The 23,373-nt window shown below is 43.2% G+C and overlaps 1 protein-coding gene across 2 annotated transcripts in view; it reads right to left on the bottom strand.

The window, feature by feature from the left end:
* The window catches only part of LOC138575511 (phospholipid-transporting ATPase IK-like), a 550,807-nt gene that overhangs the window by 432,357 nt on the left and 95,077 nt on the right, over nt 1-23,373 (bottom strand). For both annotated transcript variants that reach the window (XM_069649490.1, XM_069649489.1), the window contains exons 2-4: nt 21,523-21,597; nt 17,629-17,720; nt 7,839-7,952 (exon numbers count right to left, since the gene is read on the bottom strand). In XM_069649490.1, coding sequence (XP_069505591.1) covers nt 7,839-7,952; nt 17,629-17,720; nt 21,523-21,577 — 261 coding nt within the window. In that variant the 5' untranslated portion in view covers nt 21,578-21,597. The remainder of the gene's footprint in view (nt 1-7,838; nt 7,953-17,628; nt 17,721-21,522; nt 21,598-23,373) is intronic.

Below are 23,373 nucleotides of genomic sequence, written 5' to 3'. Positions count from 1 at the left end.
TTATTTGAGTCCCTCTTCCTGTTCTGCATGATGTGTATCACTTTAAAGTTCTGTGCGGTTTAGTTTGATGTGTACCGAGAGCTTAGCCCATATCTGGACCAAGCTGCATCCCTCACAGGTGCTCTCATCAGAGTGAAATAAGTGACAGGAGGTTCTTGTAATAAAATGCGTATATTGTGGTATAGACTGGACATAATAAAAAGTAGACAGCAACTTAAAGTTGAATGAATAATGTTTTTTTCCAATGTGGTTAGAGTTGTCTGGTGGCCTTTTTCAGCAAGGTTTAGTCTTCCGTGTTCTTGTGCTGGAGCTGTTCAGACTCCTGTAACTATTGTGAAGGGTCAGAAGAAGGACGCAGACTCTTTACCAACATTTTAGGAATGTTTTACTAAATAATAGTCAACAAGGTCTAGCTATCTCTATGGATATGGGGTGTTCCCTACCTAAAGAATAATTAAGGTACTTGTCAATCGTCTGTTTCTCAATGTCCAAAAACAATCTGTCTACCATCCAAAACTATTATTAGCTGGCCCTATCATTAATCTTAACAAAATAAAGGCAGGAGAATGACTCCCTTCCCTAACCCCATGCTCCCAGCACTGGTTCTCTTGATATATGCTGTTTTCGTTGGCAATTCGTTTCATCAGTTCCAACAGTTTTTTCTTTTCTCACTGTAGACAGTTTATGTTCCACTTTAGGAAAGTCTTTAATTTGTTCCACTTGTTTGGTTGTAACGGCTAAGTATGCCTTTAACCTTTGATATTCTCTTTTCACACCCTTTGGCTTTGGGTATCTCAGAGGCTTTCCTTTCTTTACCAGATAGAAATATGTTCCATGGGTCCCCTTCTTTGAGGATCTCTTTGTCTCTCTCTTGTATTCACATTTATAAGATGTATTTCTCTTTCATGCAGGTTCTTCTCTGGGAATGTTATGCATTCCTTCTTTATTTTATCAAAGTTCACATTTTAGTAATTGTACTGTATTCCTACTTTACTCCCCTCCAGGGAAAAATGTTGTTCTTTTCCATAAAATATCCCTCTTCACTTTTGATAATGGTCATTCTTTTGTATCCAATTCTCCTTCACTGTGCTTTAAACTTATTTAATCACAGTTCATATATAGTCACTCTTACTTGGTACTGGGATTAGTTATTTGTTCTGTTTTACTTTCCTCGTTATTCTTCCTGTGCCTCCCTGGTCACCCGTTACCTTCTCTCTTCCTTGGAAATGGTCCTGGGACTCTTACGGGTGTGGCAGAAGTTCCACTGACATTTTCAGCATTCCTCACCTGCAGTTTGTGCACTTCTTTTCTCTTTGGTATCTCACCAGGGAGCTCTGTCCTCTGCATTGGCATCCCTCTGATGGTCTTGGCATTATTGCATGGGTCTTCTGTCCACCCTGACTATTCCCGCGTCACACCACCACCAATTCCGCTTCTCTCTAACTTGTCAGTACACTGAGAGTTCGGCATTCATTCACTAGCTCGACCCCACGTTTGTATTTTGCAGGTTCTGCGTCCCATGATCGCTCCACCTCTTCTCAGGCTTACTTCAGCAGGTTACGTCCCCCGCGTGGAGACGTACTGCACTGTCTCCCTCCAAACTCGTTCCCCCTCCTAATATGATGAGTGTTTTCCTCTCACTCCACTCATCTGAGTAGATTGGTCAGTTTTCATTAAAGAGATATTTTCTTTTCTCGTGAAGAGTAATGTCCTTCAGCATCTTCTCCGGCGCAGTCATTAAGTTTGATAAGATTTGATAATCCCAGGTATGCCATTAGGTTTACTGGTGAAGGGAGTTCCTCACAGGAATGGGAGTCCTTGTCCCAAAAGGGGGAGTCTCTCCTACTGAGGTCCTACTGGCCTTGACCCCTACGGAGTATGTTGCGGAGTGGGCTCACCTCCATAGCCTCATTGGGGAGGGATCCCACTTGGGGAGAAGGGACGAATTCCCTCGATCCGTCACACTATTAGGCACCAAACTTCTCAAATGTCTCTTCTTCGGATGCGAGAGAAGTTCTGACTAAGGCAAAAAACATACAAGGAAATCCTGACAACATTTCTTTCTTATATCCCAAGGAGGTCTGCCTCCTGCAACCATCATATATTATAATCCTCTTGGGGTTCTTCCTCTCGATGCTAGAGGTGTTTCGAATCCTACATGTTGCATACAATGAACCCTTGGAGTGTTTCTTTCCCAGATGCTTATGACCAGCATGCAATGTGTGGTGAGCAGTGTGGAGAGTAGGGTGAGTAGGGTGAGTAACATGACTTGTCCGTACGGGTCTGCTGCTCTCGAGCTAGGTCAGCGCTTTAAACAATAAAATAAAAATAAAATGTATCAGTGTTTGTTAGGGACTTCCACTCTAAGTCCTAGAATACCATGTTTCTTGTGCAGGTGACTTACTCAGTGTGCTCCCAGTGTTCATGCTCTGTGTCCCAGTAGACAGCCTTTTTCACGCATTCTAGGAATCCATCATGCAGTGCTTCTTATCATATTCATTCTTGCTAGGTGCTGAAGGGCATCTTACTCCAGGTCCTGCGGTGTAGATTTAGTCCAGGTTTCTTTCCAGTGGACTCTCAAATTGGAGTCTTGCTTGCTCTTTCTCAACTCCCACTGAATTGTGCCATCCTCTCACCCCACTTACAGGGACAGGTCTGGTGTATCCCCCTCCCACCTTGGTTCAGACCATCATTGGCCTCCTGCCTCTCACTTTGCATTCTCAACTGGCTACTCAGCGCCAACGGTTCACATGCCATTCTCACCTTCTGCTCTCACCAGCCTTCAGCGTAGCTGTGATCATTTAATGTTCAGGGGCCATTCTTTCCTTGTCCTAGCCCGTGCTCACTGGCTCAATGACAGAAATTTAAAAGACCCCCGTGTATCTGTCTCACTCCTCAGATTTTCAAAGGTTTCCCTGGCAGCAGAACAGCCAGGGGAGGACTGTCAAAATTTGGCATGGGAGCAAGTTTAGTTTTTCTGGCTTATATTGCAATGGCCCAAGCCCACAGTGCAGCAGCCCTAACTTCCAGAACAAGTCATCTCAATACCAATCTCTCCCCACCACACATTCCCAAGCATGTATATATATTAGACATTATTGACACTAGTTTCCTTTTAAGCAACATATGTTTCAGTTATGTTTGTGGCTTCCTAGTGACTCAGACCCCTGGGAATTCTCCCACTTACCAAACATTGTCAAATTATTTCACCAGGATAATATAACTGGTGTAATGGGAATTTGACATCAGACTGCATTCCCTCCCATCCCATGTCATCTTCAGGTTTAGAACAATGTAAATAGGTAGCAAGGCTAGATAATTCATTAGTAGAATAGAGCCATGGCTGAACCAAGGGATCTGGGTTTGCTCTCAGAGTCAAACATCAGCTGGCATGGCAAAAGACCCATACCTGTCTGTCTGCCTTCCCAGACCACAACACAAAACTCAAACCTTCAATCACCCCACACAACATAAAACCCTCACTTGTCATACTGCGTCCACACCAGTATGCTTAGCAGAATTGTTAACATGGTTTATAGCGTAACACAATGGAGTATAAACTCATATGAGTGAGGCTTTCTCTACAATGATGATAATCTTAATCTGTACAATTGTGTGTACTTTCAAAGCACCAAGTCACATAATAATATGAAAAATATGAGATAAGTAATAATTGAAATATATATTTACAAAGTAAGTATGCTTCACTTAGTCTGAAAACGAATGCCAGTCCCACAATCTGGTGCAGTGGCATGCAAAACAGATATAAATCTCAGCAACAGTCAACCTGCTGACCTATTTTCCCAGATGTGTAGCTCTGTTTACCCTATTTTCCTTACCCATTATCCTCCGGTATCCTTTCCTTGCAACACATTCTCAATGTCTCCCTGTTTCTCAAAATTAACTTTCAGACCTCCGTTCCCCTTTTACTCCATCCTTTAACTATTATTCAATCCCTTTACCTTGCACACACATCTTTCCCTTGCCTACATTGCTCAATCACTAATTCCTTGCCTCCCACGCCCTTTAATTGCCCATCACACCAGCCCATTCATTGCCACTCATCACCTTCCACCTTCTGTTGCCCCGGTTTACAGTTAGATAGTCCACCACCTTTATTTTCGAGTCATCTTCTGCCAAACACGAAAAGGAGCCATGGTCAGTGGAGTAACTTTGCTGAAATTGTTGGGGAAGACATGACATCTAAATGGAAGGAGCCCCTGCCAAATGAGTGGAACAAAATGAATGATATGCCACAAATGTTGGGACACACACACACCCTTATGTCCCCCTTACAATCACAACCAGGGGGTCTGTGCTTGGATAATGCAGAGAAAAAGAAAGTTAGGGGATGTGGCTTTTTATGTGCTCCCAAGTTGCATTTTCTTGCAAAGGTGACTGTATAGTTCAACTCACAGAAGCAGAGAGAACTGCAAGGGCAATACGCCTGGGATGTGGACATGAAGCTGGAGCAAGAAAGGCCCATTATAGTTAAGTGTGTTTTAAAATAAGTTGGGGTTAATTTGTTTGAGTGTATTTGTGACAGTGTAAAGTTTAGGATGAAGGATGTCTATGTTCATGTGATTTTGTATCTATATATCTGAATCTGGTGTTGCTTTGCATATGTGTCTTTTGCTGGTCACATAAGAGAAGAGTGAACAAGACAACAAAAAACGATCATAGATTTAGGGGGCCATTCAGAGTTGGCTGGTAATAGGAAGATCAACAGCATTTTCTGAATACTGTTGATCTTAATGTCCATCCAATTCAGGGTTTGATCAAATGGCATCAGTGGTATTCCATTGCAATACTGGTGATGCTATTTTAAGAGAACCTTTTGTGGAAATCCACCTATTTTTACGTCCACCTTAAAGTTGGAGGGCAGAGAAAGGAAGAATGGGTACTTCCCTTGAATAAAGTGAACCAAGTTTTTACAAATCGCCATGTTGAAGGGGTAAAAAGGTAGGCATCTCTGATTCCTGGTAACATTCTTTATCAGTAATACAATATCGGCCCAGCTTTCATTGACCCCTTTAGTCTCTAGTCTTCTAATAATTAATACATGCATATTACATCTTTCTATGTGTATTTTTACAACTGTGTCCAAATGTTGTAAGTACCACAAACAGTCCAACAGCCATTTCATTAAGCACTATATAAGTAACATCCATTGGTGCTATTCAGGGTGCTATTAAACTCTTCTTGTATGAACACACTCGTGATCCAGAAATTCACCACAGCATAGCGGAAACATTCATACAGAATCAAACCAAGGACAAACTCCAATAAGATACAGCCCTTTACTTCCTTGGCAAGTTGGATAGGCTGCTGTGGTTTGTAACAGGCCAATGGTGTATGGGGAACAGTTGTACCAAAATGGCCAACCAGTTTCACAGAATCTTTTTAAATGCCTACATTGCCATGTGGGTGGTATGAACATGCCCTTGAAGCCTGGCATTGTCTCCCTCCCCCTCACTGTGGGGGACCATGTGTGAGGGCCATCCAGGCACACCTACAGCATTGCTGAAATCAAGACGAATGCCTCGCCTCATTTACACAGAATCTGTTGCAGGACTCTTATTTTGAAGCAGGCCATATTCTGAAGGATTTAGTTTTTTTTAATTTTATTTTTCGTTTTTTAGTTCTGGCCCATGGGGCAACTGCCCAGCCAGCCTGGGGGCAATGGCCCCTTTTCCCCCTTTGCGAGTTTGCACCTGAGAACAGCCTCATTTGGCCCCTCCTCTTTTCATTGATAGGGTAAATGAGGCAGCCTCCATGCCCTTCACAGGCTCTCTGTCTAATGAAGACCGGGCCCTCTTCTCTCTGAGGGCTTTTCTAGTTGACTGCGTTGCTTCATGCCAGATCACCTGACCACAGTAAGCAAGAAAATACTTCCTAGGTTGTCTTTTACAGCCATTTGGAGATGTTACGTTATCACACTTGTTTTCTGGAACAGATGGAATATTGATAAACCAATACTTAAAGATGTAATAAGAATAGACATGGGACTGGTGGATTAACATGTGCCACTTTGCATTCACTTTAATTTAAATCGTAAATTAATAAGCGTTCACATTTCTGTTTAGCGTGATTTAATCATCATGATTCTAATCGGTTTGGTCTACGATAATACTAAGGCGAGTGCTGTGGCCAGCAGGCACCAATATCTTATGGCCACATTTGGCTGAGCTTCCGTCTAGGTGATTATTTTAGTGGTGTTGTAGTGGTATGTAGCATATATTGCACTGCAATAAGGATAATATTTGTCATAACATCTTCACATGTAGTTTAAGTCTACTGATGCTGAGTGAGTCAGCTGAAGATACAGATATGGACCTTTTTAAAATATTATGATTTTTTGTGTTATGGTATTTGTCTTTTATACTGCATACATCATTATGTAGCTGTCCTAAAGAGCTGAGCCTTGTCCTTATAGCCAAAATGTCACCAAAATGTCTCCAAGCTTGTAGAGGCAAATTGTGATCCCAGCTGTGGTGGCATACAGAAAAGGAAATGGGTTCTAGGAGCGGGAAATGGGAAGAGTCAGGGGAATACAAATGTGCAAACTCACATTTGGAAAATGAAACTAAAAGGATGAGTGATAGTTGTGATGAATGTACAGTTAGTGTTTTGTCTGGAAAGAAATGTAATTAAATGGTGGGACAAGAGCTTCCCTTATTGGAAACAGAAGCTTTATGGAGGCAGTTAGCATCTGTTGGAGATGTCATCTGAGAGTCACAGGATACCACTCCTGGCTATCTGCATGCTATTAAAGTTCACCCACAGCTGTCCTAAAGAGAGAGTTTTTACTGTAGATGTTAAATAAGAAGAGGTCAATCACCTTTTGGGAACTCTATATCATGTATGGGCAATTGGGTATATGAGGTCATAGTGTTACATTCTTTATAGCGCTTTTTATTTGTGCTTTTCTGTTTTTGAACTTACATCAGACACACTGAATATGCTTACATAGTTCAGCTAGTGTGAAATAATGTGTCTAAATAAAATACTGAATTTTGACTTTTTCAAATGTTTGTTATTACAAAATCTAGATCATGTTTCTGCAGCGAATTCTGTGTCTTTCCTTGAATACAATTCATGGTAAACAATTTGAGAGTGACTAAACTTTTGTGTAGCGCATCTGAACATCTACCTCCACCCCTGCACCAATGTTACATTCTGTTAATTTAGATAATTTCCATAGATCGTAGCACATGTGATTTTTCATTTTACTAACAAATGAATGCCACCACTGTCCACTTGATTAGCAACCCTGCTAAGGTAATCTCCAATCCTCATTGATTCACAGACCTACACCTCTATTCATGGGAGGTGGTCAGGTGGGTCCGAGGATCTGTTCAGTCAACAATGATCAACCATTACAATTTACTAGCAAATGCTTATTTTACAAGATTGCAACTGAAAACTACACTGTGGAGCAACATGTTGGTAGGGCATGTCAACAGAACAAACTTGCTTCCGTTTGCTTCCATTTCCAACTCAGTAGTATCCCAAAATGGCCTTCTATAAGGGGAACTTGACTGCTAACTCATTATCTATGTGGACGATAAGGACTTGTTATCTCAATTAAATGAAGGTCTAGGATAATAAGAAAATGCAAATGCCACTGAAATGTAATGCCCTCTTTCAAAGTATATCTCAATGCATTTGGTCTATGAGCTCTTTGGTTGCCATCTGTAAGGGTCCACTAAGAAGGTTCTTTATCAAACAAACCCTTAACAGCTGTAACATGTTGCATGTCCACTTAGATGTGAGCACCAAACCTCCCATTGAGCACTGCATGCTGTTAATGAAACCTGACAAGGGGCACTGCTTACCTGTATAATGAGCATAAAGGTGAAGTAGAGTATGTGCACATGTTGGAACTGCTGAAATAGATTCAATGGGATGAAGGTCAGAACATTGTATTTGGATGTCGTGATGGAATTGCCCTGAAAAAAAGATCGAAAGAATATTACTAATATTACCACTGTCCACAGTTCATTAGAATACAACAGGGAGTGCGCCGCGCTAAAATCCTTGACAGTTAGAGGGTCAAGAAAGGATAGTGGCAACTAATCCCACTGGTAGTAATATAATTTAAACCTGACAAGATGTGCCACAAACAGGATTCTCACCTCACTTAACCTACCTTCAAATCTCTGCATACCTAAATCACCTGAGAATTCACACAACCTACTCTTGACCAGAAAACCGCACGCACTTCACCACACTGCATCAACAAACTAACACATAAACACCAACAGCACATGTGGTCTGTCCCCGGTCTAATACTAATACCAAAGCACAGTGTGCACCGAGCTGGAGCAGCCAACAGCACACTGCCTCTCTCACTCTCCTACTCCCTCTTTTCCCGATTAACCCACCCCCAAGCCCCTGCTTATTTACAGATCCGCCAGAGCACCCGCGGACCAACTCTGTTGGTGATGGTGCGCGATATAAATACCTCTAACATTTAACGTTTAACATTTAACTAATATGCACACAGTTATTCTACATATCAAAATCTCCTGTAAGACCCTATGCCTCTCCAAATCTCACCCAACTGCACTGGAGGGTCAACGAAGGAATGTAGATTTCTGAGCTTAGTGCCTTGTGATTTTGAGAGTAGACATTTTAACACACTCTCTACGCTGTCACTGAGGGCTATATTGGCAAGTAAATGCCCTCTTGCCTCATTATAGACCTGAGCTGCAAATGCGGATCTAAAACTAGAAAGAGTCCATGCTAGGGATGGTACAGTCCTTGTCCGAAGGGCTGCAATGCTATAAGAAGGTTTCACCTGTAAGTGCAAGTGTGTGTTCTACGTCAATAAGGAGAGCAGAGGAAACATATTGGAAGGTTGACACAGAGGGCATATTGTAGCAATTATTTGCCTTCCTATTCCCCATTGTCTGCAACGAAACTACCAACATTCCAGTTTTCTAATTGCTGCATGTATATCCCCACGCTCTGGGCTATAACAACACTGAAGAGAAAAACGCCTTGTTCAGAATGTTCTAAAGAAAAAGCTCTGTCCCATGAGCTCCAGGGCGGCTTCAGGCAGCTTCACCCCCTGCTACAGAATGCAAAGGAATGGCATGTACTGCAGGGCTGCAGACGTCAGTGTGTGAAATTCCACTGCAGCAATAGGGCAGAATGGGTAATTGTTTCATGAGACTGCAAAATTATTCATTTGTTTTCTAATGATGCCTTTGCAGAGATTACTGAAAAAGTAACAAGCTGACACTTTGCTGCAAAAAGTGGTGGGAAAGTGGTGCTACACCACTTTAACACCACAATACTGTTTTGTGGTACTACGAGTTTTAGTGGCAAAGTGTAGGATGTACCTCCAGAAAAAAGCTGGAGGCAAAGCATCTAACTTACTTGGCCTCATTATGACATTGGCGGTAGCCATGCCAGTAAATACTGGAGTCATGAATTTTCCGGCACCCGGGAATGGGCAATTATTGGGGCATTACAGCCCCGGTGGACCCGGTAATTGCCCATTCCCGGGTGCCAGAAAATATTACTCCCCATTCCCATTTGATTCCCATTGTACTCAATGGGAATGGGGAGGTCGGATGCTCCGGCACCGTTCATGAATGGTGCCGGTGCATCCGACATGGTCTGCGAGCCGGTGCTGTTCCGCCCACCAGTACAGCCCTGGCTGACTGAAAGGCACTCACTCGCAGAACTCGTAGTTTGCCGGTCCGGAAACAACGGTAACGGGGATAAATTGAGACTACGTGTAACCTATCCCTTCTATTCATTGCCAGAAAAAACAGAGGGATCATCTTGTTCTTTTTAACTATTTTATAAATTTACACTAATGTTTTTGTGTTTTCTTGCTACAGCAGAACACACAGCACTAAGAGGGGTATTGTTCATAGATCACTTACCACCAGAGGTAATTACTGACAACAGTGCCACTTTTCTTATGCGAGATGGCGCATCCTTTTGTGGGCTGAGGAATTTATCTGTGCAAGAATTTCCCTTCCTCATCCTCTGGCAGCATGTACAGATGATTTGTACGTATTATCGAGCAAGAGGCACTCTCAGTCAACAAGCCAACAATGAAAAGGACCATTCTAACATGAGCAACCTATTTTGGTATTTGCCAGTGTGCAAGCCCGTATGAGCACACGAGGCACAGCTAGGGTAAATGTGGACATGGCACCTTAGAAGCTTAGGGAATAATTCTGTATTGGTGCAAGTAGGCCTAAGTAACTCTGGTTGACCTGCCCAGCATGCAGGCTGCAGAGACATGCACTATAACTATGTTTCACTCTCAACACAGTGGTGAAAGGTGCTATGCTTAGTCCGGCTGTTCATTACAGTCACTGCAGGCACTTATATGGATCTAGTTGGAAAAACATGAGGTTGGTCGAAACATTGGAAATGTAAGCCCATTGTACATGTGAAGAACTTAGACTGTGCAAGGAAGGTGTGAAAAAGCAAAGCCTTTTTTCTCAAATTGTGTGCCTTTGAATCTTACATTTCAGAATTTCTCTACAACAGCATCATTTATTTTCATTCTGGATTCCACTTATTAGTCGTTATTAAGTGTTTGGACACATTACTTGCAAACAATTGGGTGAATTACTTGACCCTGCTTGAAATGTAATTTCCCTGCACTGGCGACGGGAACTGCTTTGCAATGTTTCAGTCTCTGTTTCTTTCCCATTTTATGGCCCTGCAGATGAAGAGACCATGCAGGACTGAACCCCCTGCCGCCTTCTTCCTGCAGCCAATGGAGATTAAAGTGGGAGAATGTATTGTTTTTTTTTTCTTTGTATGTAAAAGATATGTCTATCTCTGTGTGTGATTTTATTCTTTGATAATTTATTGTGTGTCCACCATTAGTTGACAAAGTCTATGGGGCTTTAAAACTTATTCATTTACCATCTCAGCATAATATTGTCAGCTAGTTCAATAAAAAGTATTTTGTTTGAAATTCTTCGGCCCAAAGCTCACAGTCACATCTAAAGTTTGAACAGTAATTAAACTACAACTTCAATGAGTCGCTGGATTACTATGCAAAGAATCTGGGCAAGGAACCTTGTACATGTACAGAATCATGCCACACTTAGTTCTGTAGATGTTTGTTAATGGAATATTGGTCAACAGGTAGATTGTCATTATAATGATGATGCACAGGTGGATTGTCATGTGATAGTGTAAAGGATACAGGCAATTGAGTGGAAATATAAGCAATTGAGCTAAAGGAGGGACATAGCTGTAACCCTCGGGAACAAAATATATATGTCAAGAGACCTAGGTACTGTGGAATCAATACTAAAGATAACTAAGTTAAAATATGCATCCGTTCTATCCTTTACCTGAAAGAAAAATGAAGAAATGCCTTGTTCAAGAATTTTTGCTTTTCTGTTTTTTCATTACCTTGAAACATATAGCACTAACAGGGGGATTTTTCCCACTTGGACTACCCCAAGAAATGCTCACTGTGCTTTATAGTGTCTCAGCTTCACCTCAATGAGGAGACCCACCAAAGCCACAACAGGTGTCTGGGGTTGTTGATGGTACTCTTGTTCAGAGGAGATTTGCCTAGCATTTCAGTGAAGGATTGTCCTTGTGCGTGGGATTAGACTGATATGCAAATGGATATTGCTCCTCTGTGAAGGGTGCAATGAGCTAAAACATGGCTGTAGAACCTTCTGAGAACCTCCTGAGTGGAAGAATTCCAAAGAACAGTTTATTTGAACCACGTTTGTCCTTAGTGGCAAGCTCTCATACTCCTGTTTAATTAGTAATTCAAAGAGTACTACAACAAGATTCTGCATTACCCTAGGAAGAATCTGGGCAAGAAACAATAGTGAGTTATTAGAAGCATATTGAGCGGCTCAGGTGCGCCCTCATAAATGCTAGATCACTTGGAGCTAATGCAGTGGAAATTCACAACTTACTCATTGAACTCAACCTGGACATCCTCGCCATCACTGAGTCCTGGCTCCATGATGCCTCCGGCCCCTTTTTCTCCTTGTCCATCCCCCTGACTACACTGTCTGTAGGTCTGGTCGACTTACAGGGATAGGAGGTGGAGTTGCCCTCATTGCCAAATCTTCCTTGAACTTCAGAACCTCCCCTCTCCCTTCCACCCCCTGGTATGAAATGTTGCTACCTAGGCTGACATGTGACCCTCAAACCACAGTGAATTTGCTCTTTATCTATAAGCAACCCATTGGCCCTAGCCAGCCTCACTTAGATATCCCACTACACATTATGCCACTCCAATACCATGCACCAAATGCATAATTTTAGGAGACCTCAACCTTGGCCTTAACAATTCAAACGACACCAAAACTACCGGTCTTGCAGTCACACTCAGTGACATGAACATCTCCCAGTGTATCTGAGCCCCTACACACGCTAAAGTTCTAGTACTCTAGACTGGGTACTCACTGCTTATACTACCATCACCATATCCTCCATCGAACCAGTGACGCGGTTCGACCATTTCCTAATTCGTTTTGATCTCTCACTACAGAAGACCCACAAAACACCCACTTTGATGCTCAGCCCCATTCTTTTTCACAACACGTGCAACCTAAAGCACAAAGACTTGAAACCACCCACCCTTGCAACAATCTATCCAAACTCCACTCCTCAAGTACAATCCGCTGAGGACCTGGCCAATTATTTCATTATTTCCATGCGGGCCTGCTCCTTGCTCTTGACCAGCCTGCACCTATAAAATCCATAATTCCCAAACCTCACAAAGCAAAAAAAAACTGGTTTGCTGAGGCGTTGGTTTTGCTTCGCAGAGACAAATGAGACCTGGAACATCCGTGCAAAAAACACCCCTCTACAACAAACTTCCCTGCGGTTGCCACTGTAGCCTTGGAGTACAAGAAAACAGTTGTAACCTGAAAATCTAACAATTATAATGATTGAATCACCAACGCTAGTTCAAACAGCAAAGAACTATACACTATTCTCTGTGAGTTTGAAAACCCCATCCTCCCCACTGCCACTACTCGCTCGGACAAAGCTTGGTGCACCACTATCCAAAATGCCCTCCTGATTAAAATCGACTCTGCTCACCAAAAACAATGAAAATAAGACCCTCCTCACTAGCAAAGCTCTCCCTTCTGATGTTCCTTCCCCTTTAGTAGGTCTCCCACCATGAACACCCCTTGCTTCTCCTTCTCTCAAGTCTCCCAGGAGCTTGAAGCGGACACCATCAGAATGCTCAAACCATCCAATTGAAATGGGGATGCATGTCCTGCCCACATATTCAAACTATGTGCACCCTCACTCCTATCCTCACAGACTTCACCAATGCCTCCTTTTCCTCCATCTCTATGCCCTCCTCCATCAAAATAGCATGGGTGTCACTGCTCCGAAAAAACCTTCCCTTGACCCCAACACCCCCACTAACTACTGCCCCATCACTACTGTCCCCTTCCTGCTCAAAATTTAAGATCTTCTCGCCTATACCCAAGTCCAGCATTTCCTGGAAATTAACCATCTTCTTGGTAATAGGCAATCGGAATTCTGCTCCAAACACAGCACGGAAACTGCCTTACTTGATTTAAAATCTAAATGGATGCCATCTGAGACTCAGGTATCCTGCTCTCTGCTTGATCTCTCAGCGACATTTGACCTGGTTGATCACAATATTCTTTGCCAACATCTCTTCAATCACTTCCACTTTTCTGAGGAAACTACTCTGGGTTAAATCTTTCCTTAGTGACCGCACTACATGGGTTTCATAGGAGACTCAGCAGCTGATGCTATTCCGGCACCACTGGGTGTCTGGAAGGCTCTTACCTCTCCCACGCTCTCTATAACACTTACACCAGACCCCATTTTGATCTCCTTGATGCTAGAGATATCTACACATATTTTGGTGATGATATGCAAATCCTCATCCCTCTCTCAGGTGATTACAGATTGGACTCTCTAACTATAAATGAGGTATACAGCACAATACAGAACTGGATGGCTGTTAGGAAAGAATTCCATTCTATGTGTAATTTTCCCTCCAGTTGTGTACCCTCCAACTTTTTGCTTTGTTTAAACACCATAGTCTGACTTTGCCAGAGGAGTACAGTCTTCTGCTGCACTCCCCTGGGCTTTTTCGCTCACTTTGTTATGGGGAAACTGACATGCCCTTAAGACAGTCAGTACTGGGAGACTTTGTTTTCCTTAGTCCTTGTCAATGTTGCAACTTTTCCTCAACATGTTAAAAGTGCACAATGTACCTTCCAGTATAGTGCACTTGGGTCTTCCTGTCATTTCCAAAGACCCTAGTAACTAAGGATTGTTTAGGAGAAGTGCAGATGTGCCTTGGACAGGGCTGGCGGCAGCTTATCTTTTCATATATTTTTAACACTTTACTGCCAGGTAAACCACGGTTACCGTGTTTGGCACGGTTAGGTGGCCTGGCTCCAAAATGGCCATGCCACAAGGTTCTTGGTTCCTTTGGCCATCTTGCCCCTTCACCTTCCCCAGGTCAAGCTGACCTGGGTCAGTCCTTATTTGGGCATGCATTCTCCCGCGAAACGGCAAGCTTTCAAAGGCTTCTGCATGCCTTGTGTGCGCGCCCCAGGATGTAGGCTGGACGTCTAGTTCCAATACACATCCTTGGTGCCAGAGAGTCAGGAGTGCTGTGAATGCCTGGGACCACCGTGGTCCATGATTGGTCCACATATGGCATGCCTGTAAGTGAGCAGATCTCCCATTGGGTCCTCACCGTTTTGGCGCGAAGGAGATTTTGGAAAAGAGAAGGCTCCAAACACCCATACCATGTTGATCTCTTGAGTTCTCACTGAACGAAGGATAGGATCCAAGTATCCTTAAACTAAGAAGCCGAGTCGAGGAACCTTTGGTGATCGGAAGGTTTGGCACCCTGAGCCCGCTGTCGTCTCATAGGAGCCCTCTGCATCTGGTCATCCTAGAAGGTCTGCGAAGATGCTTCGACTCATTAGAATAGTGAGACCAACTATTCTCAGCACCTTCATCAAAACCTGCAAGTAACTCATTTCTGTAGTGTCCCTGGACCAACCAGTGGGCTGACCAGCTTGTGCAGGAGTTTTGCCCTGATACGCTGCCGTTTCAAGGTGTTCTTAGCACTCTCACACTGAATTTTGTACATTTGGCATTCCCAGGTCCTGAGTAAAGTGAGTGCTTCCGAACCAGGGTATATGCGGTTACCGTGTCACCCAGCCGTGGTGACAAACATTGCAAGTTCATTGCAGCTGTGGTCCTCTGTGCCATGAAGCCTGCTGCAGTGGAACTGGCTTGATCCATCCACCAGGAGCAGAGAAATCGCCACTGTCCCATTTGGGAATCAAAGCTGTATCTTCGCTGCTGAAAGCCGCAGAGCCGCGAGATTGCCACATTTGAACCTGCAACCGAAGTGGACTCGACAGCCGAAGTTTGGTCCAGATTGTGCCCGGGGTCGGTGAGTAATTGCAAACCTTACCGGTGGCCCCTAGTGCATCCATCAATTTTTATGCACGAGTGGCCCCATGGGGACCCTCTACTTTCCACTGCTAGTGCGAACTGGCAAACTATTCCCAACTCTTGGAAACTGCTCTGCCCTCAGTGGAGACCCTCCTCAAATAGTGGGAACCTATTCTGCATCACCTTACCTGCCTTCCTGTGCTGCTACAGCCCCTACAAAAGACCCTACTTCGCCCATTTGAACTGCCGCGTGCGACTGCTTCGCAAGTATATTTGAGCATTAGGCTCCTCTCATTTTAGGGATTGGACTGCCCTTCAGTTAGGCTTGTGTTTGATGCAGATGGGGCTAAAGACTGCTTGCAGTGCCTGCTTCCTTCCCTATTTAGGTTGTGGACCCATTTGGTGCAGTCACCCTTTAGAACCCATATGTGTATAGCTAGGATTGTATTGGTTTAATAGTATTGCTGTGATTTTGTTACTGTGTTTTGAATTGCAAAGGCCTTGGAAAAAATGTATTTGTATTTTGAAATATATACACCAGACTGGGAGTGATTTGTAAGTGTCCTTTTCTCTGTGTGCTCATTGAGGTCTTTCAGTCACCCTCACCCCTCCTGAGACCTAGTCTTGACCGCCGCCATAGCTACCTTGATTGGTGTGGCTTGTCCAGAAGGTTACCCTGTTCCAAGAAACTAGGCTGGCCTTCTAAACCTCTGCCCACCAGGTCAGAGATCAGAAATCCATTTTAACAATGGCCACTCACAATCTCTGTCTTAATGTTGAGAAAATGGAGCTCCTCATCATAGGCACCCCATACCGCCTCAAGCACCTGGACTCCTCCATCTCTTTCTTCTGTATTGATGGCACTCCTATCCCAGTCCTGAAGAACATCAAAACACTTGGAGTTCACCTTGAAGCTGATCTTTCTATTTCTAGACACAACAGCTCCTTAGCCTCGTCAACAGCCTGCACTGCGAGACTCAATTCACTCAGTAGACAATTCCTCTCCCCCGGTAACTGTCTCGCGCACTAAATCATGCCCAAGCTCGACTACTGCAACATTCTGCTGATGGGTACTTCCTCTGCCAACCTAAGCAAACTACAACTGCTTCACAATAAAGTGCTCCATTCTGGCCTTGGCCTCAAGCACTCAGATCACATATCAGACACCAAACGCGTGGCATACTGGCTACCAATTAAAGCTCGGGTGGAGTTCAAAAGACTCTTCCACATGCACCACTGTGTTCATAGTGTGTCCCTGCAATACCTCAACAATTGCATTTCCATTACAACTCACAGATGTGGCCTCAGATCCAATGCCAGTATCTCCCTACACATGCCCCGTTTAAAATCAAAAAAAGCAGAGGGCGTGAGTTTCTGTGTTACTGCACCGGCCCTTTGGAACTCCCTCCCACCATCCTATGCCTCTTAATTACCTAGGTGTTGTCTCCACTGTAACACAATGCTGTGATACCTCCGTGTCTGGGCATTTCATTAATGCAATAAATAAATAAAAATAAATTGATTGATCGATGTGTTGCTCTTGTACAGTGTTGTCCATTAATGACATTGGGCCTCAATTACATGTTTGGCGGTCCGGAAACAATGGTGCCGGAAAGCCTCCCGTCACTGTTGTTTCCAGAACGCCAGAATATGAGTATGCTGGCTAGTGCCGTTTCGTCCCGCCAGGTCTGACCTGGCGGGCAGAACAACACCTGCCAGTAGACTTCCACAGAAGCACCGGCACCGTTATTAACAGTGCCGGTGCTTCCATGGTCCCCATTCCCCTGGAGTCCTATCCGACTCCATGGGAATGGGGACTTACAATTTACCCGCGTCTGACTTTCCAGAAGGCCGGGGTTGTAATACCCCGGTCATTCCGGCAAGTCAGGCGCCAGTAAATCATTACGGGTCCGGCGGCTACCTGCCAGTTTTTCCGGCATGGTTACCGCCGGACTCGTAATGAGGCCCATTGTCTCTTGGTGCCGCAGGTGGATTATCATGAGTGATGATATGTGATGAAGTGAGGTATATGGAAGAATACGGTGTCAGTGGAAACATGGGCAATGAAGTATGGGTGGTAGCATAAATACGATATGTTGAAAGATAACTATGTATGTGGAGGCTCGAATGTTTCACAATTGCTACTTCAATATACATATTATATGAAAAAGACTTATTTCCCCATGATGAACTTACCGCATACTTCTGTCGCTTGATACATAAGAAACTCCTCTTCTTGACAGATTTGTCATAGATGCTACCATTAGACCTCACTTCCCATGTGAAATCTGAAATGACAAAGAGACAGAAATGGAGCTTGTTGCACTGAATCACATGCTGATATATCCACCGAGCATCCTGCTGCACATTGACACTTTTTGCCTGCAGTCCTTTTTGGACATGCAAAGATTGAGTGATATGTGTACCTTGAATAGCCTGTCCTAATATGTATGAGGGTATTTCCATAGGTCCATATTCAGGAGTGAGGATGGAAACTGTAGAAATGAGTTAACATCGACCATCATCCCTCGCAGATGATATCATAGCCAATGAAAAGAGAAGTGTCATTGGGAAATGAAACCATTAACCCCATTAGTACCCGGTCTCCCAATAAAGCGAAACAGTCTACATTCTGATTGGTTATATTCTGAGCATTACTACATGGTAAAACTAGTTACAGAGCTGCATGCCCCTTGCGCCGGTTGGCTTCATTCTTACCTTTCATTGGAATGCCGACATTTCCTGTGAACTCGATAGAAAGCACACCGTGACAGCATACCCAGCCTGTAATCTCTGCCACATCTAATACCATTCCTGTCAAAACTGTAACAAAGCAGCACACATCTCCTGCATCGGTAATTATGACTGCCGCAGTGCCCGCATCGATTCCTACAAGGCCCCTGCTGTAATCAACGTCTCAATCACCGGCCCATTGACAATGGTGGAGTGGCTCAATGAAACTACCACAGAAACTGAAGAAGGACTAATATCAACAGCAGCCTTAAAAACCAGCATGAATGAGCAAGCAATGACTAAAACTGCTTGCAGGCATATTTCTCTGGGCAACACAGACCTAGATGAAATTGAATTAAATGGATCAGAACAAAACACACAATGTGCAACCAAATGGGCAGTTGACACATTCAAGGGCTGGCTTGTACAGAAAGGTCAATCATATTCTTTTGAAATGCTTTCTTTTAACATTACTTCATCTTTACTACGCTCATTTTATGCTGAGGTGCGCACTGTACATGGAAACGAATATCAGCCACAACGTCTGACTTCACTGCGTTCAGGTCTAAATCGACACCTCAACAATCTACCTTACAGTAGAATACCAACATAATGCAAAGTGACCAGTTAATTGCAGCAAACAATGTATTCATTGGAATTATAAAAAGACTATGCCGGAATGGGAGGGATCAGGCACAACACAAGGCACCAATCACACGTACGGATCCCACCAGACCACGGTCTTGTGGAATTTTTTAAATATCAAATTTCTAGAAACTTTACAATTTAAAGTATGGTTCAACATCAAAATACACTTTGCTAGAAGAGGACGTGACGGACTGCTGCTGCTCCCACCAAATACTTTCAAAGTCGTGGCTGATGAAAATGGGTAGCAGTATGCCACACTAACATTCAACGAATTAACCAAAAATCACCACAATTTATTGGAGCGAAACCGGAGCAACCTGAGAGGCAGAATGTATGTAATTCCCACCAATCCCGAATGCCCCGTGAAATCACTTCTCCTGTACATCTCTAAATTGCCTACACACGCACCTTGTTTTTACTTATGCTTCGTCACTTCCATCAAAATCAATGCACAGAAGAACCTACATGGTACACTAACCGTCCACTTGTTTAAGTAAAGTGTACACCAATCACTGCATTCAGGCAACTGCAATCCAACTACTTTCCAATGCTGGACTGGATACCAGAGAAATTGTGTCTGTGACTGGACACCAAATCCTAACATCAATGACCAGTTATTGGCAGCCCCAAGCAACACAAGGTTAAGATTGGTCTTCAATTCTCCACCAGGGCCATGCTCCACAATATATACCACCCAGATCTGCATCTGAACCCACTATCAATGTTGAGGCACCATGTATAACATCACCTATTCCATCGCCTTATAATTCAGTAAACGCCATTCTGTCGAACATCTGTGAAAATAACCCTAATCCACAGTGTTCCTTTACTTTTCATGGAAATGTTCAATTTAACGCAAAATAAATGTAATGTTCTGTAATCTTTTCCGTCCACTTACGTTCACCTTTACCTTAAAGGTCTGTACGATTTCTTTCTATTTTCCTCATATGACTACCTTGTAAAAATTGCTTACATTATTTTAATCCTTGTTTGCATTAAGTTGGACACTAAATTGGTGCAATCTCTCTATATCAGTACTTCTTTTCTTCTCAATTATTGAAATTCTCTGCATTTTAAAACTATTTTCCTAAAAATGTTGCTTAACATAAGTTGTTTCAACAATTAAAACAACTGCATATATTACCATTTTCTTTCTTTCATTCTTTCATTCACTTCAATTATCCACAATGGGACCCCTAAAATTCGTTCTGCAATCCTTTTGAAGCATAATAATTGTGAACACATTCATTACCGTGGAATAACTAGAGCCCAAAATGGAGCCCTGCTGTTCCATAGTAATGAAGCAGTATGTGCAGCCTAATTTTGTATCACTAGGGGCATACTGCAACTGCCAGCGTAATAATGAAACGACGGGGAAAACAAAGACCATTTGCATCCCGGGGCTTTCAACCCCGGGAATACTAACGGCAATAACGCCCTCGCTGGCAGGCCATTACAGCATAAGGTAATGCCCCTGGGGCCTTCGTTAATTATGGGCTCGGGCGGCATTAAGTTAAGCATTAATGGCCCGCCAGCTCGGGGCCTATTGCCACAGTAACAGCCACTAAATCCAATGATATCACGATCATCACAGGAAAAGAGATGAGTAGACTGGGATTTACATAAACAAGTCTTTGGCCTGTGTTTCGCCTTAACCCAACTTGGACAGATGTTCATTGAAGAATATAAACATTATTTAGTTTTTAGGTAACCATTATTTTGTGGACAGCCCATTTCGAGGAGCTCAGGTGTCAAATAAGGGATATGACTGGGCACAAAGACAGTGCAGTATTTTTCCAAGGATCACACAATGTGGTCTAGTGAGGAAGCCAGTGTTACAACACTAATTCTACAATGAGCAATGAATACCACACACCTTACGCCTAGATATGTTTTTTGCATCTTCATGAAAATGCACCTCTTACTTTTGTTCCTGGTCCTGATCCCTGTAGGAAGTTAATATTGACCTCTTAACTGGTCTTTGAGATTAATGTTATCCTATGTGAGTTAGCAGGACTTCAGATGACCCTCAGTGTGACTATGTGAGTGGTATAAGAATTTAAATAATGGGGCCATTAGCCAATAACACCATTTTAACAAAATTGTGCAGAGCACTGAAAGTGCCAGAAAGTTAATCAGTATGCGAAATCAGTACCTAAAGGCGCATCCTGTTTAAGCATAACTGGGTTCAGTGATCAGTCTTAAAGCTACACTTTTGGGCACCCACATCTAGTCATTGGTAAACATTTGGGGGAGAAAAGGGAAAAAGGAAATACATTAAACATTTTCATATTCGTAAAGAATCACTTTTGTGTACTTTTTAGACCGGTAACAGACGTCAACATACCATCTTTTTCGATAATCCTTGGTCTTTTCCAAGGCTAATCACATGATCACAGAGAGTTGGTGACCCATTTAACAAACTTGTAATTACTGATTCCTCAGGAGGGGAGGTACGTGGTGGAAACTATGGAGCAGTTCCCAGAATTGATTCCGATGTCAGGAGCCATAATCCCACTGTGGGTATGAGTGGTCCCATTTGGCCACCACACGCAAATATCAGGGCATATATTTTGAAAAGGGTTCCCCATATGCCACACACCACTAATCCGTGAGAAGTCTAAGGGCACATCACATCCACTTCTTAAATGGAAAGGTGCTAACATACGACTCACAGTTGCATAACACACAGCTTGATTCCTTGCTTACCGGGCACTTTCTTCTTTCCACCTTCTCTTTTTGGTGAGGGGTCTTCGTCACTCATGCTGACAGCATTACTTGGACCTAAGGAGATGCAAAAACATGAAGCATAATTGATAAGAAGGCTCAAAATCTATATCTCCTTTTAGGAGCTGGTGGATATTTGTTTGAGGCTCTCCATGGGGGTGCAATGTTGTTACACCGACAGTCTTTTTTCAATCGGTGTTTTACCGAAATGTTTTTTTTTTAAAAACTCATCATAAAATATATGGGGTAGTGCGTAAGGGTATATAAGGGATAGGGGGTGTAGGCAATAATGTTACATTAATAGGGGAGGAACAAGTTGTGGAATCTTCCCAAAATCAAAAAAGAAATGTGATGAGTTTTTTCGAGAAAAGGTTTTGGTAAAAAACCCATTGAAAAAAAGACCTTCATTGCACTACCATAGAACCCTCTATGAGACGTACAGATATTAAAGGCTCTGCGGCTCATGCACGTGGGACAGTGTTCATTGTGCATACACCCAAGTTACGTTGCAGTGATTACACACAGACGAGTCTCATTTGAACATCCTGGGCTCAGATAAATATGAGGGTCTTGCGTTGCTTGCACACATGAGTGCCTCAATGGTGCATACAGTACACATGTGAGTGTGGATTGTACACATATTAGAGTAACTATGGGTCATATACACGCCAGTAGGACCGCTCTATGGTGCATACAAAACACCTTGTTGACATCTATGTTTCTTAAACAGTTAAGTATCTTTATTATGCATACAGATTTTAATTTTCCAGGTGCAATCCTTTTCAGCCAAACTCAGAACCTCTTGAATTGTCGGCATATTTGAATTGTGACAAAACTCCCATACCTATTTTTCCTACTCTGTTTATGAAGAGACTCAACGAGCATACACAACACCCTAATCTGTCGTAGCGTTATTCCCCCCAACGAAAGCACTTAAGTTGTATAGCTCAGTAGCCCTCCTTTCAGTGAGAAGGAGTAGCGAGGCACAAAGGTCAAGCGATTGGTCGCGACCAATGCAATGCACTCATAGTCCATTTAACTAATCCACCACCATGTAAAAAGCTCATCTCGCCAGCCCTCTGGCTAAAAGAGGCACAGCCCGGCCATGTGGGAATGAACCCTGTACACTGAATTATGATACCTAATCATTGGAACTTAAACCAAATTCCGCTTCTAAATCCTCCGAAAATGACCTGGTGGTCCACACTTCCATAAGCACAATGGTCCTCCCCTTGTGAACCACTCTGAAACTTGTATAGAACAGATCTAGCTAGTCCCAGCTTGTTAGTGTAGTATGCCTCCGCAGGGAACACCGGTGTCAGCCAAAACTGCTAGCTTTGGCTGTTTTTGTAACCCAGATCGAACAATGAGTTGGTCCCAGCGCATGAACGGATGACCAGGAAGGACATCATTGATCCCTGATGAGGAGATCTTTTTCAGTGCCAGTTCTCAAGGATGCCAAGCTACACTTCACTTCCTCAATGAAGGTGAAATGTGCAAGTGTTTGGTTGATGTATCCTTGAGAGCTGCCTTTCTAGTGTTCATAGAACTATGTATAAAATAGTGTTGCCGTAAAACACTACACAATTCCATCACATGGGTCCGAAAGAAAGCCATCCAGCTCATCAGCACATTGCTGTGTGGCTTGGATCTGAAGATCAAGTTCCAGTGATGGCTACTAGGTGGCCCTGTGCACGTATGGCTTTTTAGCTGAAATGGCCTATTTGGCTATCCCATTACAGACATAAAGGATTTATTTCTTGCTTTTTCTTCCAGACCCACCATAATATTGATAGTGAATCATAAACATGTCCTAAAGCTCCATTCACAGGA

This window comes from Ambystoma mexicanum, chromosome 1p (genome assembly GCF_040938575.1).
Source record: "Ambystoma mexicanum isolate Mex_15411 chromosome 1p, UKY_AmexF1_1, whole genome shotgun sequence".
Classification (NCBI taxonomy): Eukaryota; Metazoa; Chordata; class Amphibia; order Caudata; family Ambystomatidae; genus Ambystoma; species Ambystoma mexicanum.
The sequence above is the reverse complement of the archived record's forward strand: the minus strand, read 5'-3'. Positions and strand labels throughout refer to the sequence as shown.